Genomic DNA, 16146 nt, shown 5'->3' with positions numbered 1-16146 from the left:
CTCTCTGCTCTGACCTTCCCCCGGTGGACCTCGCCGTCCCTCGGGTCCCGCATCCCGCCCAGTGCGGGTCCCTGCGGTGACTGGGGCTCACCTGGGGCGCTGCGCGGGGCGCCGGGCGGTCGCCCGAAAGTTCATGGGCTGTCCCATCAGCCGGCCCAGGATGTTCATTCCCTGCCGTTCCAAAGCAAACCCCCATGCTGGCTCCCGAGGGGGGTGCTCGGGGGTGTGCGATGTCCGTCCCTCGGCCGTGCAGGTGCGTCCCGAGCGGCCCAGGTGTGGCTCCTGGGGGCACCCCGCGCATCTCCCGCCGCCGCGCCGGGCGGGGGAGCAGGATGGAGGTGGCGCCGGGGCTGCTGCCCTGCCCGCAGGTACGAGCTGCCCCTGGCACGGGGGGCAGGGGCTTTTCCCGGGCTTGGGAGGGGCGGAGAGCAGGGAACGGGAGCGGCTCCGCTCTGGCCGCCGGCTCAGGTGCGAGGTTGCCTCCGGAGCCGCGTTCAAGGTAAAAGAAGAAACCACCCCAACAACAACACTCTCCTCAAAGGAAAAGAAAAACAATAAACAACCAAACCGTCAAAAAGCCCCAAGCCCCCCCCCCCCCCCCCCCAAAAAAAAAAAAAAGGGGGAACAATAAACCTGCCCAAGTGGAAGGTGTACCTGCCCACGGCAGGGAGGTTGGAACTAGATGGTCCTAAGGCACCTTCCAACTCAAAACATTCTGTGATTCTGTGAAAAAAACCTGAACTCAATGAAAAGGATTTCTGCCTTATCCTCCCATTTCTCCCAGGGCAGCTGGGGCTGGGTGGGGAGGAAGCCAGCTTTGGTTTCCTCTGGTCTGGGCACCTTTGGGTGTACAGGCTGGGTCTGACAAGAGCCTCAGCATTCAGCAAGTGCTGCATTAGCAGGGAAAGTCCCCGGAGTGGAAGCCCCAGCCCTCAGGAGATACCACCTGTACAGCTGTGCTAAACTCAGCTTTAATGCTTTGAGGGCAAAGCATTTTGTTTGTAGTGGAATAGCTCGAGCCCTGGCAACCTCCTTACTTGCTGTTCTAGTAAAAATCAGGTGTCACAGCAGAACTTGTAAACGTGTTACCCAGTTAGTGACTGGCTCAGCTCTAGTTTGGCAGCCTCAGCCATTCTGCTGGCCTTTGGTACATCTGAGCACACTTCTTGGTAAGCAGAGGTTTCTCAGTGTGACACAGCAGAGCACTGAGGTGCTTGCCTAATTCCATGAGCTGCTCCAAAACCTTTAGGCAAAGAGGTATCTAATAAATAAGCAGTTCTACAAGTCGTAGGTTTGCCAGTGCTGTGGTGGCTGGGCAGGATCCCAGGGGAGGCAGTGGCTCCTGATGGGTGGCACCTGTGGAGCAGGGAGGGGGGAGGATTTCCCTGCCAGGTGCCCCTGCAGTCCGGAGTGCTGATTGCTTTAATTTGGGGCAGCTGAGGGAAGGAGAGCTAACAAGGGACAGGTGTGGTCACTTGCCAGCTCTCCACCCCTGCAGCCTGGGCCTCCTCAGAGCTCCTCTGTGCAGCCCAAACTCCTGTGGGTCACCGACCCAGCCAGAGCTCCCTGAGGGTGCCAGGTAGCTCCAGAAACACCAGGTTATGTGCTGGTTGTTCATGGATTTCATTGCAGTAGTGTAAGTATGAGAAGTGCATCTGTATCTTTAGTGGTGGGTGGTTTATCCTGAACTAACATTTCCTGCTATCTTTATGGTAAATGTTTGTTTTGTCTTGTGAACTTTCAGCGTTGGCAGGCATTGTAATATTTTGCTAACATCCTTTCATTGCTCTTAAAGGACTTCTTGATAAGCATAAAGAAATATTTTTACTCTAGTGAACACCAGAAAATGTGTTGGAACTAGCTAGGCCTTAGATCAGACTTTACTTAAGATGGCGGAATGGGTTTGCTAATTCTTATCAAACTGAGAAGCATTTTGAAAATGAAATTCACAGTATTATATGTTTCTTCACACATTTTGTTTCTTTGTCATGAGCATGTCTTGGTTGATGCCAATTAATAGCCTGTGAATTTGGTTAATGGGAAATCTGTTAGAGTTGAGACAAAAACTAGGTGCTACAAACAGAATGTTTGTAACAGGCTTTATGATTTATGCACTGTGTGACTGCACTCAAGCCCTCTATGTTGAAAGAAAAACCAGCAGCAGTGTGGTATTACTTTACTTTATTACAGTTGCTTTGAAACCTTAATCAGCACAAAGTCTATAATAAATAAGGTTTTATAAAATTTCATTGGGGATTCATATGTTTTTCCATAGAGCTCAGTAAGTACTGTCTAAATAAAGAATTTCAGGGGGGGAAATCTGGTTGGTTTTTAATGTATTGATGCCTCCCTGATATTGTCAAGAGTAGTTTTTAAAGTATCTTTACAAACCAGCTGTTTCTCTGTACTCCATTCGTAGACAAGGAGTAGTGTCTACAGGGAGAAGTGATAGAAAGTCATAAAAACCCCAAAGAACAAAACCCCACAAAACAGGGCATTCAAGAAAAGGGGAAATTGAGGTTTTTTCAACACTTTGATTGTCTCTCTCGTGTTGGGGTTTTTTCCCAAGGTTACACCTCTTAAATATTGGTGCACATTAAGATGAGTGCTTCAGTGTCTGATATTGTAGCATTTTACTCCAGATTTCATAAGTGAGGATCAGGTAACTGTAGAAGAGCATTGGCTGATAAGTAAAGTTTTGAATTGTGTCTGTGATTGTCCCAGGAGAATGTTGGAAATGACAGTGACTGTTATAAACTGGTTGGCTGAAAAATAGTAGAAGTAAAAATAGCAAACTCTTCCTTCTTTGTTAACTGTTTTTTCACTTTGTCAGAAACTGTTTGCAGGAAAGTTTTTGCTTTAATGACTCTGATTTCATAAAGTTGAAGAACATTTCAAATAACAGCCAAATATTCACCAGTGCTCTTAGTCAGTTGAGTGGAAGAAATGGCACAGTCTCAGCTGAGTTTCCATGGAATCAAAATCTGTGTGTTCTAAAGAAAAAAAACATCTAGAGGAGACAAAACTGAATGTTTTTATTAAATTGTGATTATTTTTAGATGCAGCAAATTCCTATGGATATTTTTAAGAGAAAGAACATACCTAAAAAGCCACATCTTGTATTTATAATGTGATCTGGTTGGGTTTCAGAGCTGTGAAACTGTTGTCATAAAACCAAACCTAAAACGTGCATTGAAATATTTTTAAGTTTTAATCATCTATAATGTAGTGTCATATTTGCTTTTTATAGCATTTTTAACATGCATATGCTTTTTTGAACTTTTCTGTAGCTTTTTAAACAATTTACTTAAAATCCTGTATCTTAAAGTTCTCAAGAGTCAATCCTGTCAAACTTCTGCTGTTCTCAACATTTTAATCAGTACTTCCCATGTTCCATTTTTTTATCTTTGGCTTTCCTGTGTGTGCTCTGTGTGATGTGACAGAGCTAAAGGCAGGAACAAATATCTTGGCTCATGCCACAGGTCCATCAAACCCAGTTCTCTGTGTCTGATGAGAGCTGAGGGAATGCCAAGAAAAGGGGTTTAAGGGTGCTTTAATATGCCACGTGAACCCTTCCTTGTGGAATTTTGCTCTGTATTCTGCACCACATCAGACAGGGAGCAAACCAGACTTTCTTGAAGCTGCCTACCCCTTTTCTTGTCTACTAATTTGCTTGAGTCATGGTGCAGATGCAGCATGAAAGTGTTTAATAAAAGAACCTCTTGACTCATGTGATGAGTAAGATTCAGGCAGCAGCACATGGGGACTGTGCAGGTGGGTTTAGATGTTGTTATGGCATTGCTGGCATAGCACTGTCTCCAGTGCTCCTTGAAGCTCTGGTAGCTGTTGGTGTAAAGGGGACTGTTCTTTATGGGCAGTTATACATGCCCAGAAATGGAAGGTCCTCCGAGTTCTCCAGGGGCCCTTCAGCTGGCCTAGGAAACTTAGAGGGCTTGGCAGTTTTGTTTCATGAGATAAGGTATATTGTGGTATACTGGTCTTCTTGGTCATTACATGAACCAATTTGAACCAGTACATGAATTTTCAGGTGTTACTGGTAGGGTAAGACCTAATCCTGTAAGACCTTTGTGCTGTAAATATGAAAATATGTGATATACATAAGTGGAGCTCAGCTGCAAGAACTGTGGGTCAGAACATGAGTAAACAAGAGCAAGCATTAAAAAGTAAGACTTTTGTTGCTGTTTTTCACTTCTGTTGTGTCCTGTATTAGAGATGGAGCACCATTTTTCTGTTTTCATCTTAGAACTTCACTCAACATAAATTAAAATTTAAAAGTTATTAATTCCATCCTCCACACCCCTTCATTTTTTGGTGATCCTTTACAGTTTTAGACATCTTTGGCTCATGACACAGATCAAACTCAGCTCCAGAAAGGTTGCAGGTCTTTGGACTCTTGACAAAAACAAACAGTTTAAAGAAATTTATAGATTTGGTTCTGTGCTTCCACCTTACCAAGGAAATATGCTTGTGTCAAGATCAGTGCACAAAAAAAGGTTATATGATGACCCTGGTTATTAGGGAATGACAGCAGTGGCCTTTGAATTTGTTGACACCCTTCTGCTTTTTGCCATCTGTATCACAGGTGTAGCAAAGCAGAGTATATAGAATCTGGAATTGAAGTCATAGCAGAAATAATCTCACAATAGAAGTCAGCCTGAATATAGGTCAAGTTGGCACATAGGAAACCAACAGATCTTCAAAGCTGGGGCTCAAAGAAGTACTGAATGCTCAAGGGTATACTTAAGGCATGAATGTTGCATATTAATTCAGAGGACTGGGCAGTAAAACTAGGCTTTGTTCAGTCTCTGTGTTGCCCTGCACTCTAACATAAATTGTGCACTCGGTGAAGGAGTCTACTCTTGTCTCAGTGTAGATTTGTACTTCATGTAGAGAACTTAAATTAGCCAGTTGTGGAGAAAATCCTTTCCGAGCTGCACACAGAGCTCTCCTGGAGGGCAGCCTTTGTCTCTGCAAGCACAACGTGTCTGGGCAGCCTGGAGGAGCTCTCAGCCCATGACAGGCAGAAATCGTAGCAGGCACACCTGAATCTTGGAGGCAAATAATTCTTTCCATCCCTAATGTTAATTGAGGTATGAGGGTTTCACATGAACCAGCTGCCATTTAGGCACACATGAAGGTAATTGTTTTGCTGCTTCAGTGGGAGGTACTACAGGAGTTGTTTGATGCACTAAGCACAGTCTTAAAAGGCCTTAACGTTTGTGACTAGTTGGAATAAGAATTCTAAACAGAAATGTGCAAGGCAGACAACAAGTTGTTGCCACAGAAGTCTGGATTTTGAAATGTCATTTTAACGCATATTCCTCTATGGTTTCCCAAGTAAATACAAGGGCGGGGTGGAATTACATGTCCTTTGAAATTAGTGTTCCCAAATAACCAAGAACATACTGATTATCTCCTATTTTAGCACTTTAGCAAAATTTACAAAAGTACTGATTTCCATTCATTCATGAAATGATTGGTTTCAAAATATATTAACACTTATTTTTATGAAATAGAGGAAACTACAAATTAGCTATGTAAACAAAATAACAACTTAGGTATTAGTTATTATCACTTACTGTGTTGACAATGATAAGAATCAAAGATTATTTTTAGTAGCCATTAAGGAATCTGCATGACTCATTACAAGCTGCTTCTGCTGGTTTTTTCTTTTTGTTTCCTTTGCAGAACACTTGGCTGGCCCTTCTCTCATGTAACACAGGCAGCCATAGATCAGTTTGTTCAGCCATGCATACAGTGAGGAAGGTTGTAGTGTTTGGACCAAATGGAGGCCATAAACAGTTTTAATTTATAATGATGCTATCACATGTATTCAGTTATGCTCAAAAAGCAGCATTTAAGTGGTTTTATAATTCATACCAGCAACAGCATCACAGTTTTTCTTCACCCTGCCAGGCTGTTGTGTGTGGCTTCTGCTTGTGCAAGGTCTTTATCTTGTGCCTCGCACCAGTGAAATTATGTCTGATCCTGACACTTCTTTTACCACACCAGTTGCATTTCTTGTCGTAAATTGGATGCTGGGAAGTCAAGTGTAGGCAATAAAAGACACAAGGGATTTTCTTGTGTGCTGTGCCTCAGTTCTAACCCTTGTGCTACTCTTGTGTGTCCTCTGAGCACTGAACAAATCACAGTCCAGGGAAGGGAGGTTGGGTGGGGATGAACGGCCTCAATGTGTCCTTCAGCTGGTGTAGTAGTTGTGGTGTAAGAGACCCAAAGGTATTACTGAAACAGGGTTTATGAGGAAAAAGGTGGTATGTTTTATTAAGTCAATGGATGTAACTGAAAAAAAAAAATAATAGATGCATCCAGACACAGTTTGTCTTCAGGTCTGAAATGGAGGAAACCAAACCAAAAGGTTGGAAAATCAAGTTCTGTGTTTGTGTCACCCAACTAGGTAATTGACAGGGAATGTCTTTGCTAGATGTAAATACAGAAGGGTATTGCTAAGAGGGAGTGGTCATGAGCAATTTTGCACAGCCAGAGGCTTTCATTGATCTCCTAAATCAATGAATATCAGTGCTTTTGTAGTCATTAGTCACCTTATTTCCTCATAATTTGCTGTCATGATGCTCCTTGTTCTCCACAGCACTGTATTTTCTTGGGAGGGATCATGGGGATTCAGCATTGTTGAAACAGTGCCTTGTGTTGAATGTCCCTATTTTGTTACTACACAAGTTTCAGGTCACAGGGTGTGTGTTTGCATGCAGGCTAATGACTTCTAGACCTCAAGCAAACAGAAGAATGATCCACAGTTCTAGTAGAGTAGACAAGTAAGGGATTAAGAGGTTTTCTGTGATTAAACTTAAACTTGTCTTGGCTTCCTCAAGTAAGATTGAGGGAAAGCTCTGATTTAGTTATTTCCTCTGTAATGTTGAAAGTGTAAAAAAGAAAAAAAGGGCTGGAAATCAGTTATTTATGTCTCTGCACAAAATGGCTTTACTAGTACATTTCTGTGAGTAGTTATTTTGTACTGCTCTCTGGTGTGGTGCTGGGATGCTCCTGGAGTACTGCTTGAAGAAGCTTAAGTGGAAGCACATTTAACAGCTCTAAAATACAGTTTTTGCATTCATGGTCATCAAAACCTTGCCTGTCTAATGGAAATGGGGCTGATTTCTAGACTGACTTGCTTCCATAGGAGAATGACTTGCTTTGCTCACTGGAGCTGTAAGGAGTCAAGGAGTTCAGTGTCCAAACATTTTTAGTTCAAACTCAAGGTCAGTTCTTGCAGCAAACAATTTATTTATTCAGTGTACAAGCTTATGCTTAGTTTTAGCTACCCAATCTTACATCTTTCATGGAAACAAACTGCATGCATGTTTTCAAGTGTTTTGTTGACCTTGGATGCAAATGCAGGGGCTTGATTCCATTGTGAATTTGTGGATAGGCCTGTGAGAATGAATAAATACTTGTAGAAGTACGTATAGATGTGTTTGCATTTCTTAAAAGCTGTTGTCATGGATATAATCTAGTACATTGTAAGAGATGTGGAAACTTCTTATCACGACTTCCATGAGAAAAGCAATTTACCAAAAAGGGTGAGAAAATACAAAATTAATAGGAAACAGGAAAGATCTCTTCCCTAATTGTTCCTGTTATTCATTTTAAGTATGCACAGGGCTGTGCAAACACTGCAAAGGGGCTTCCTAGAGGACTTTGGAACTTCTTTTTGCTTGTTTTCTTTCTAAAAGGTAGATAGACACTCCCTTTAGAGTATTTACTAATAATACTCCAGAAGAATTTGCAATAACTGAACACATGGATCTCTATTTCTATGTCATCTTACTGTCCCCCCTCCCCAAATTTTCAGATGGTGTTTATGTCCATAAAATAGGAGACTTTAAAACAGTCTAAGGAACCCAATTGATTCATTCCACCAGCAGAGCAAGGAGAAATACTTCATCCATCACACAACCTGCTCCAGTGGTAGGTCACACTAATGCTGGAGAGAGAGAGAGGATTAAAAGCCCCATGTTCTTACTAATAATTTTCTCTTTATGGTAAATATGACTCTAAGCTCACATGATGAAGTTTGCACGAGGTTTAGTGAGAATCTGATTTTAATGGATCTGTATTTATGTCAGTGTAATGCCAGTCCCCAGGGGACAAAAAATAAACTCTGGAGCCATCACAAGTGTATCAGTAAGTGTGGGGTATGGGACAGTTTGCCAGCTTAAAGATTTGTTTTGCAAGTTTTGCTATGCAATTATGGAAACTGGACTCCATCTGTCCAGAAGGTTTCTGGTGGGATTCTGGAGGCTGGCATTCCTGGAAGAACATCAGTTCTTGAGAGTTATTTGGTACAATAATGATGTACGAGTACTCAGCATTGAAATTCCCCAGTGATTCCCTGATAATCATTTGTGAGCTCATCTTTATAACCTCCTCTTTGGAATTGTAAAACCCTTACAGAAGAGGGTACTGAGTTATGTAGAGCTGTTAAAACGTTTTGGGGTTTTTTTTCATCTAAGTAAGTAGCTTAAGATGCAGATGCTGAGGGAAGCCCTGTGTGACTTGCACAAGCTGACCCGGCATTGTGCTGGACAGCTCCAATCTAGGTCCAGATTTCCAGCCTCTCAACTCACTGACACAGTCCTTCCTCTCCTCTGAGCTGAGGTGGTGGGATCCAAGGGGAGACCCAAACAGGGCACTGCAAGAAGTATATGTTCTTTTCCAGGTTTGTTTCCATCTCCATGTAATAGCCAGGTTTGATTGTGGACGTGTGTTGGTTCTGCAGACAAGTACTGTGTGTGCTTTGGGCCAGCTGACCAACTGCCAGTTGGCCAAAAAAGCCTATTTGCCTTTACCATGGAAAGGTAAAAGGTATAAAAAAGGGAATTACTGAGGCTGTCCTGATGTTATATATGGTATCTGTAGTCATAAAAACTACCAGCCAACTGAAAAACCAATCCATCCACACACAGAGCCCAACCCCACCTTGCATGAAAAGGAACCTACTTGTATGAGGACTTAGTGTGCACTTGTATGAGGACTTAGACCTTTTCTAAATTAGTAGGAATTCATAATTAATTTCAAATTTTAAATTTAGGTTTTAGCTAGTAATTCCTTTTAAAAATACTGGCTATCTGAATGTATCTTTTATGGATTCCTTTAAAAATGTTATTTCCTGGTCATAGTCTTTTTTTTTCTACTACTTACTGCAACTTCATCTAAAAATTACAAGGTAAAGAGAATAAAGTTCCTGAAATACCTTTTTAAAAAAGCATTTATCAATGCTAATATATTTTGTTGCCATGAAAACTCAATTATCAACATTAAACATTTGTTCAGTCCTTTGTTTATCAGTGGCAGTTTGTTAGTAGTTATAAGTAGAATTCCATCTGCCAGTCAAACTCTATTGTGTATTGATGTAGCATTTAGCAGCTCCTGTATTTTGGGGGTGGGAGGAGGTGTCTTTCCTAATGAACATGTGAACTTAATTGCACATAAAATGCCTCTCTGGAAGATGGTTGGGGGACATCTCAGGTATACTGCACACAAGTCTGCCAGCCAGGCGAGAACAGGCACACGCTGTGATTATCTCAGTTTTCAAACCTGGAGGAGACAAGAACGTGTTGCTAAATGAGAGAGGCAGTATGTCATGCTCAGCGAGGTAAAAACAGAAGCTGCCAGACACTTTGGCTTTATTCTGCGAATTCTTTGCTTCAAAACTCTCCTCTTCATGCTTATTCTCCCTCCCCTCCTCATTCTTTCTCTTTCGCCCGTTGCTGTCGCGATCTCTCTCTCATTGTTCTCTCCCTCTTTCCCGTCTTTGATGCACATACGTTGTCACATTTCATTGACTCTCCCCTCTTCTCTGTTCTTACACTCACGCCTAGTGGTGCTTCAGCCAGAGCTCGCAGCCTCTCCGCCGAGTTTTAGTCATGTGTGAAGCTCAGTTTGATCGAGCGCTCCTTTTCTGCCTTTTCACTCTCGCAAAAGATTAAAAGGTGGCGTCACATCTCCCCGGCTCTTTCCCGCAGGAGGGACTTAAAAGGGACAACAAAAACTAATCACTTTCAATAAGCGTTTTCTTGCGAAAAAGGGACTTAGGTGTGCAATTCGAGGCCGGTGCTAAGGATTGGGAAGGCTGGAGGATGCTTCATACTGCTAACAAGGGAAGGAAGCCTTCAACTGAGGCAGGTAAGAAGTGGCTGAATGCGAGTGTTTTATGGAGTGCTTGGTCGGAGCGGCAGATTTGCAGCGTTCTGTAACTGAGGCGAGCAACTGCAGCAAGAGGCAGCATCGGTGTTGTAGCAGATTCCTTTTGTTTAAGATGTAAAGTATGTGCTATAAATTGAATTAGAAATGGGGTTGGGGAGATGCCGTATTCACACTGAATGCTTGTTTTTTCCTCTTTTTCTGTGCATCAAATCACAGAACCAGCTTTTGTGAAAGCTGGACTTTGCTTAAGGTTAAATTCAGTGCTTAGATCTCAGTATAAGAGAAGCTTTTGAGACTTATAACCCTCGGGGAGCTTGAATTCTGCATTTAGATTGCAACAGCTAAACTAAAAAATAATAATAATTTACTTATTCACTATTTATTGTGTAAGGCAAAATCCAGCATTGAGTTTAGGTGTAGGTGAATATGGTTTGTTTGCCTGGCATTTTGTCGGATGAATAGCTCTACCCTTTCAGACATACTGTAAAACCTATTTCGTGTTTATGTTTTGTAAATTGAGATTAAGTAGCATCCTGAATGAAATACGTGACTAAAACTCATAAAATGCATCTGTGTTTAGTAAAGCAATCACCAAATTAGAATAATGGATTTATGTCAGTTGTCAAATGGAGTTAACTCTGAAAGTGCTGTCCACAAGTGCACTTGGATTATGATAAAGGGCTTTCTGTTTAACAGTTTTTGAGAGGAGCTAATTTATCAGGCAAAGCCTGTGAACTTAAGCCTTGTGATAATCTAAAATTCTATAGCCAAAAGGGTTTGTGGTTTTGGGAAACGTGCCATGTTATTCTCTGTAAAAATGCTTTGAGGTTTTATAGGGATTCCAAAGGAAAAAAAATAATTTTAATTACTTTTAAAATTTTATATGTTGCTAAGTGCTTTTTATTCACGACTGGAATATTTAACTATTGGGACTGCTGTTTCTTGTCTTCACTGGCTTTGGTGCCTTTTTTTCTCTCCTGTGTTTTACAGTTGCTCCCTGTATCAGTAAACTGAGAGTCAGAATGGGAGGAAGGGATTCTGAGCAGCAGGTCTGAATTTCATCCTCACGCTAAAAAGTGAGCAAGCAGTCAAGGGCAGTTAGACCATTATCAGGGCTTTAGAGGATAGCAAATAATATTGTAGCGCTCAGAGTTAATTGTGCCGTGGACACTGATGAGCTGGCTGTGAGCAGACGCTCGGGGAGCTGTCACAGAGTACCCAGCGCTGCACGGGCAGGTGTCGCGTTGCAGACCCACAGCCGAGCGCGCTGCGGGGGGAGAGGAGCCTGTTCATCCAGAACTTTGGGCTCTGTGCAAGTTTCCCCCTGCCTCAGTCCCGCGTGCCGTGCTCCAGCCCTCCCAAAATTCCAGGGCAGTGCTTTCTGTGTGCCTTTGCAGGGGCTGGTGCTGCAGGATAGGCAGTGAGAAGGCACCAGAAAGCCAAGCAGGCTCCGGCCCCCAGGGAACCTGAGGCTCCCACCACTGAAGGAGGACTTTGTGCCTCAGTACTCACCTTCAGTGGTGGTTAATCATACATGTTCATCCTCATAGGAAGAGTCAGGATTTATTTATATATTTGTTTGTTTATTTATTTCATGGGGGCTTGAAATCAGCTGAAAGAAGTTATAAATGTTTCACTGTTTTGTTATGGACATTTTTGCTTTCTAACCACAGTTTTGCTGAACTTATTTGGCTTTGGAATTGCCACCACACCTCTGTTTCAAAATGTTTCTGTGTGTTCTTCCAAGCTCTTTTCATGCTTCAGTTCTGTTTACACACATGTTGGGTCAAATTGGAATTCAGACTAACTTCTTTGACAAAAATTAGAGTCTTGGATGTAATGTGGTACTTTTAATGATATTTTCTGACTTAAATAAAGTACTTCTGAGTGTCAATGGTAGATGGTTTTTGATAGGAATTAGTCATGGGGCTTTGTTCCTTCTGAAATGGCAGAAAACTGGAAGGTTCAAGACAAACCACCTTGATCTGTTTGAGCCCCAAATGCAGGATCTGAAGTGCAGAGCATTTATCTTTTGGCGTTTGCTAACTCTGCCCTACTAGATGTTAAATGGGTGATTAATAGAAATAGCAGCATTTTACTGATGTTCCAGTAGATGTTGCTGGAGAGCAGAGTAAAGATTATTTCATCCAGAGAGAGAAATGCAGTGAGATTACGGAAGCCAAAGAAAAACCTCCAGGCTGTTGGTAGTTTCATAATATGAGACCAATAATTTTTTACATCATTACTGTAGGTGCTATTCCACCTGAAAACCTGATAGGTACATGTGCTGAGATGAGGCACATGTAGATACAACCACCTGTCTCCTTTTAAGGTTTTTAGTTTTTACTTACCTCTTTTAAAATTTTATCACTGGTATTAAGATTGTTTGATGTGTGTTTTCTTAAAGGATTTGGTGAAAGACTATCCCTCAAAGCTACATTGTTGGTTTGGATTTTTTTTTTCCAATACAGCCACAAAATACAAATATTTAGTTATAAATGATGAAATGAAATGCACGCAAGTTTAATTCCAGTGCAGTGAAGTTGCTTTCCCTTAAGAACAGGAAGAGCTTGCCAAATGAACACACAGGACAATTAAAAGACAAAAAAACCCACACTCTCTTAATTTATGCATTATTTTATATCTGCTTTTTTCAACTATGAACAGTTCTGATTAACATCTTCTCATGTGATTAAATTCAGAGAGAAACCCTAGAATGAGTTTCAGATCAATAAATTGTAGAGTACCCAATGGCTAATGTGAGACTAGAAAACTGTGGTGCTCTACGCTAAAACTACTGTTTTATTAATTAATCTGATAAAATGATAAAGCAATCCCAAAGGACATGAGGATTTTAGTATACAGGCACTAACTGATGCAATTTCAGGCAACCACTGACCTCTATCTGTGGGAATATTTATTTTTGGAAATGATCATCAGCTGTATCTGATTGCAGATTCAAAACCCTGATGTGTGTTGTGTTGGTTTCTTTAATCCCAGCTTTTCATGAAAAGCAGGGTAAACATGCCAAACTTGGGCTACTCATGACTCTGTATGCAAGTGATTTGTACCTATTTGAACCATAAATTTAAAAAAATATATATTATTTGAAGATATTTAGAGCGGATATTTCAAATTTAGGAATAAAATTGCTGTATTTCAGTGAATTTTATAATACTTATCAGCATGGCTACACCTTCTGCTTATAATTGGAAGAAACTGCAGATGGGGAAATGTGTGCCAGATCTCTACAGTTCTCTCCTATGTCATTTGCATTGTAGTTTTTATTGTAGTTTGGGTTTAGCATTTTCAAGGGGTTTTGCAGATGTGTGCATCAAAATTTCTTTAGTCTCACAAGGTTTGGGTTGATGTTTTGATTTTTTCTGTACGTGTTTGCTGGTGCCTGTAGAGGTTTTCCTTAATGTTCTGCTTCTTTAATTTCTTGCTCAAGATGCCAACCATGTACATACTAAGGCAGTTCCTTAACCTTCAGGAACCTGTCTGCATTCTTTATATATCGAAGTGACATTTTTCCACATTTCATGAGGATGGTTTAGGAAATGTGAGCACTTTATGTATTTATTGAACAATTGTGTAGTTTGAGTTTTTTCCCCCAGACTTAGTAGTCCCTAATGTTTTAGAGACAATTAGCCACAGCCATCAAATGTTGTGCATCTCAGTTGGCCATGGCCCAAAGTTCATGAGACATTTCTACAGTTCTGTGTCATTCAGAAAAATAAGCCTGATTGTTACTGTGAGAACGTTACCAGAACTGTGTTCTCCTGCCTTCCCCACTTCTGGTTACTCAGATTTGTCACTTCAATGAAAGGGTGTGCAATTTAGTTTAAAAGATTGTAATATGTCATCAGTTTCCAAAGAGAATTCCCTGTTGAAAACATTGGCAAATTCAGTTTAAAGGCTTATGACACAATGTAGCCCTAAGGAATAAACTTTATCTTTGTATTTCTCACTTCTCAAAGTTGTGAAGAGCAAAACAAGGATATATATTTGTATACTGGAATTTTATTTAGGACTACACTATGGAAAGCTCAGAAGAGCTGAATGGGGTAAACAATTCTGGCCACAATTGAGTTTAGTACCACATTTTCCAGTAGCAGCAGTACTGCCTTTCTTGGTTTCTCTCTGGATGCTCATTTATGTATAAACAAACACAAAGATCTGAATCCATGTATTTTAATTTAAGCCAGTTTGAAATTTCAAACTGCATCCCCAGTCTCACATTATTGGAGCAGAGGAAGAATGGGTGTCAAGGAGTCTGCAGTAAGTTCTGTGATATGTACATAGGAAAATGTACTGCAGATAATATTAATTTAATGACTTGTTTGTGAAGCTTTTTTCAAACGCATCCATATCATTTATTCCATTGTTATGATGGTCTCATTAAAATACATCAATAAAAAGGTGAATAAAAATAATTTAAAAATAGAAATAGGATTTGGCAATGAAGACATCTTAAGAATCTTATAAAGGAAAAGACATGGTTGTATCTCTTTTCCTTGTGTATGCTCAGCTCCTGAGTAACATGAAGTAATGGATGTAAGGGGTTTGTGGGTTTTTTGGGGTTTTTTGCTGTATTGTATAGAATATATTTAGCTAACCCAGTTCTTTATGCATGGAGTTTTTGAAGAGACAGAGCTCCATTGCTGTCTATAAGTTATATTGATCTAATAAATATCAACCTGTAGCTCAGAGCTGATTCCAAATCGAACAAAATTTGGATTTTATCACATGCAATGTGATTGTGAGACTGTAAAACATGATTGTTCTCCTAAACTTGCCTTTGTGAGATTCCAGAGGATAAAATCAAATGCAAGTATCTCACGAGTGGTTCTTCTCTGTAAAACATTAGAAAACCCAATGTATGTTTCCAGGAATTTTGATATGGAACTGAATACCAAGCAAGTGCCTTTCAAATTTCACATGTTAATTTTGTATATATTTGTGGTGATGTTTTCTGCTATACTTGGCCACACATCATTACCAAGTAATGGCTCTTAACAATGGTAGTGATTCTAACACTGTTAGGGAAGAGCACAGTCTTTTCTGTTCCCCTCATTTCTCTTTGTTTATTGGATTTTGTGTCTATTTTGAATAGATTTTAGTTGACAAATTCAACTCCTCAGCCCTTTCTGCTTGGTCTAAATGTCAAACCCAACACAGGCTTCTGCACAGTTGTTTTTTTCCCTGGCAGCAAAATGGAGACAAGGAATCTGCTGCAAGATGTTATCATTTGGTGGGGGAAGAAGTGTTGCTACTGAGTTGGGAGAGACTGGTCTCCCCTCCCCACACACAACAAGGTCTGTTTTTCAGTAGCTCGCAGTGTCTGGTTTGTAGCACTCTCTCCCCATCAGGCATTGATGCTTAAATGAAACCTGCATAATCTCAATATTTATGTTGATATTTGTACTTGTAGCCTAATTCTGGAGATAACAGGCAGATTGCAGGGTGTGTTGTGCTTGTGTTCTGGAGATAACAGGTAGTAGCAGAGTGTGTTTGTGTTGGAAGGACACAGAGAAGGGAGGGGGAAAAAACCAAGAGATTCTGCTTGCCTGGAAAACATAGGAAAGGAAACGTTTCCAAGAACAATGTGTGATTAGAGCAAAAACTGTAACCCCAAACACTGCCTGCAGATTTGTCTCAAGTCCATCTATTGTGCTGTTGCTCTAGTATGTGTACATGGCCATAAATAATGTATATGTGCTATACATATATACACACAGTCTCTAGAGGTCAGTAGAATGTAAGGAATGGGCAGATGTTCAGGTTTCTAATATGAGGCTTTGAGATGCGGGATATCAGTTGTTGCTACCTAGAAAAGATGAATATGTTTCTAATGAAATTTGGATGTGAACTAATTAATCAGAGTTAACAAAGAGCTGAATGGAAGAGAATCATGTCTGTCTTGTTGCGGAAATGAGTGTA

The 16146-nt window shown here is 40.9% G+C and overlaps 1 protein-coding gene across 11 annotated transcripts in view; it reads left to right on the top strand.

Moving 5' to 3' along the window:
- TENM2 (teneurin transmembrane protein 2) overlaps nucleotides 1-16146 on the top strand; it is a 585930-nt gene that overhangs the window by 221944 nt on the left and 347840 nt on the right. For 2 of the 11 annotated variants that reach the window (XM_071570621.1, XM_071570620.1), the window contains exon 1: nucleotides 9840-10182. The exons of the other annotated variants lie outside the window; for them this stretch is intronic. In XM_071570621.1, coding sequence (XP_071426722.1) covers nucleotides 10137-10182 — 46 coding nt within the window. In that variant the 5' untranslated portion in view covers nucleotides 9840-10136. Of the gene's footprint in view, nucleotides 1-9839; nucleotides 10183-16146 lie in introns of those variants that run through there. 11 annotated transcript variants of the gene reach the window in all.

Source organism: Pithys albifrons, chromosome 15 (assembly GCF_047495875.1).
Source record: "Pithys albifrons albifrons isolate INPA30051 chromosome 15, PitAlb_v1, whole genome shotgun sequence".
Lineage (NCBI taxonomy): Eukaryota > Metazoa > Chordata > Aves > Passeriformes > Thamnophilidae > Pithys > Pithys albifrons.
Note: the sequence above shows the minus strand (reverse complement) of the source record. Positions and strands in the feature narration are given on the sequence as shown.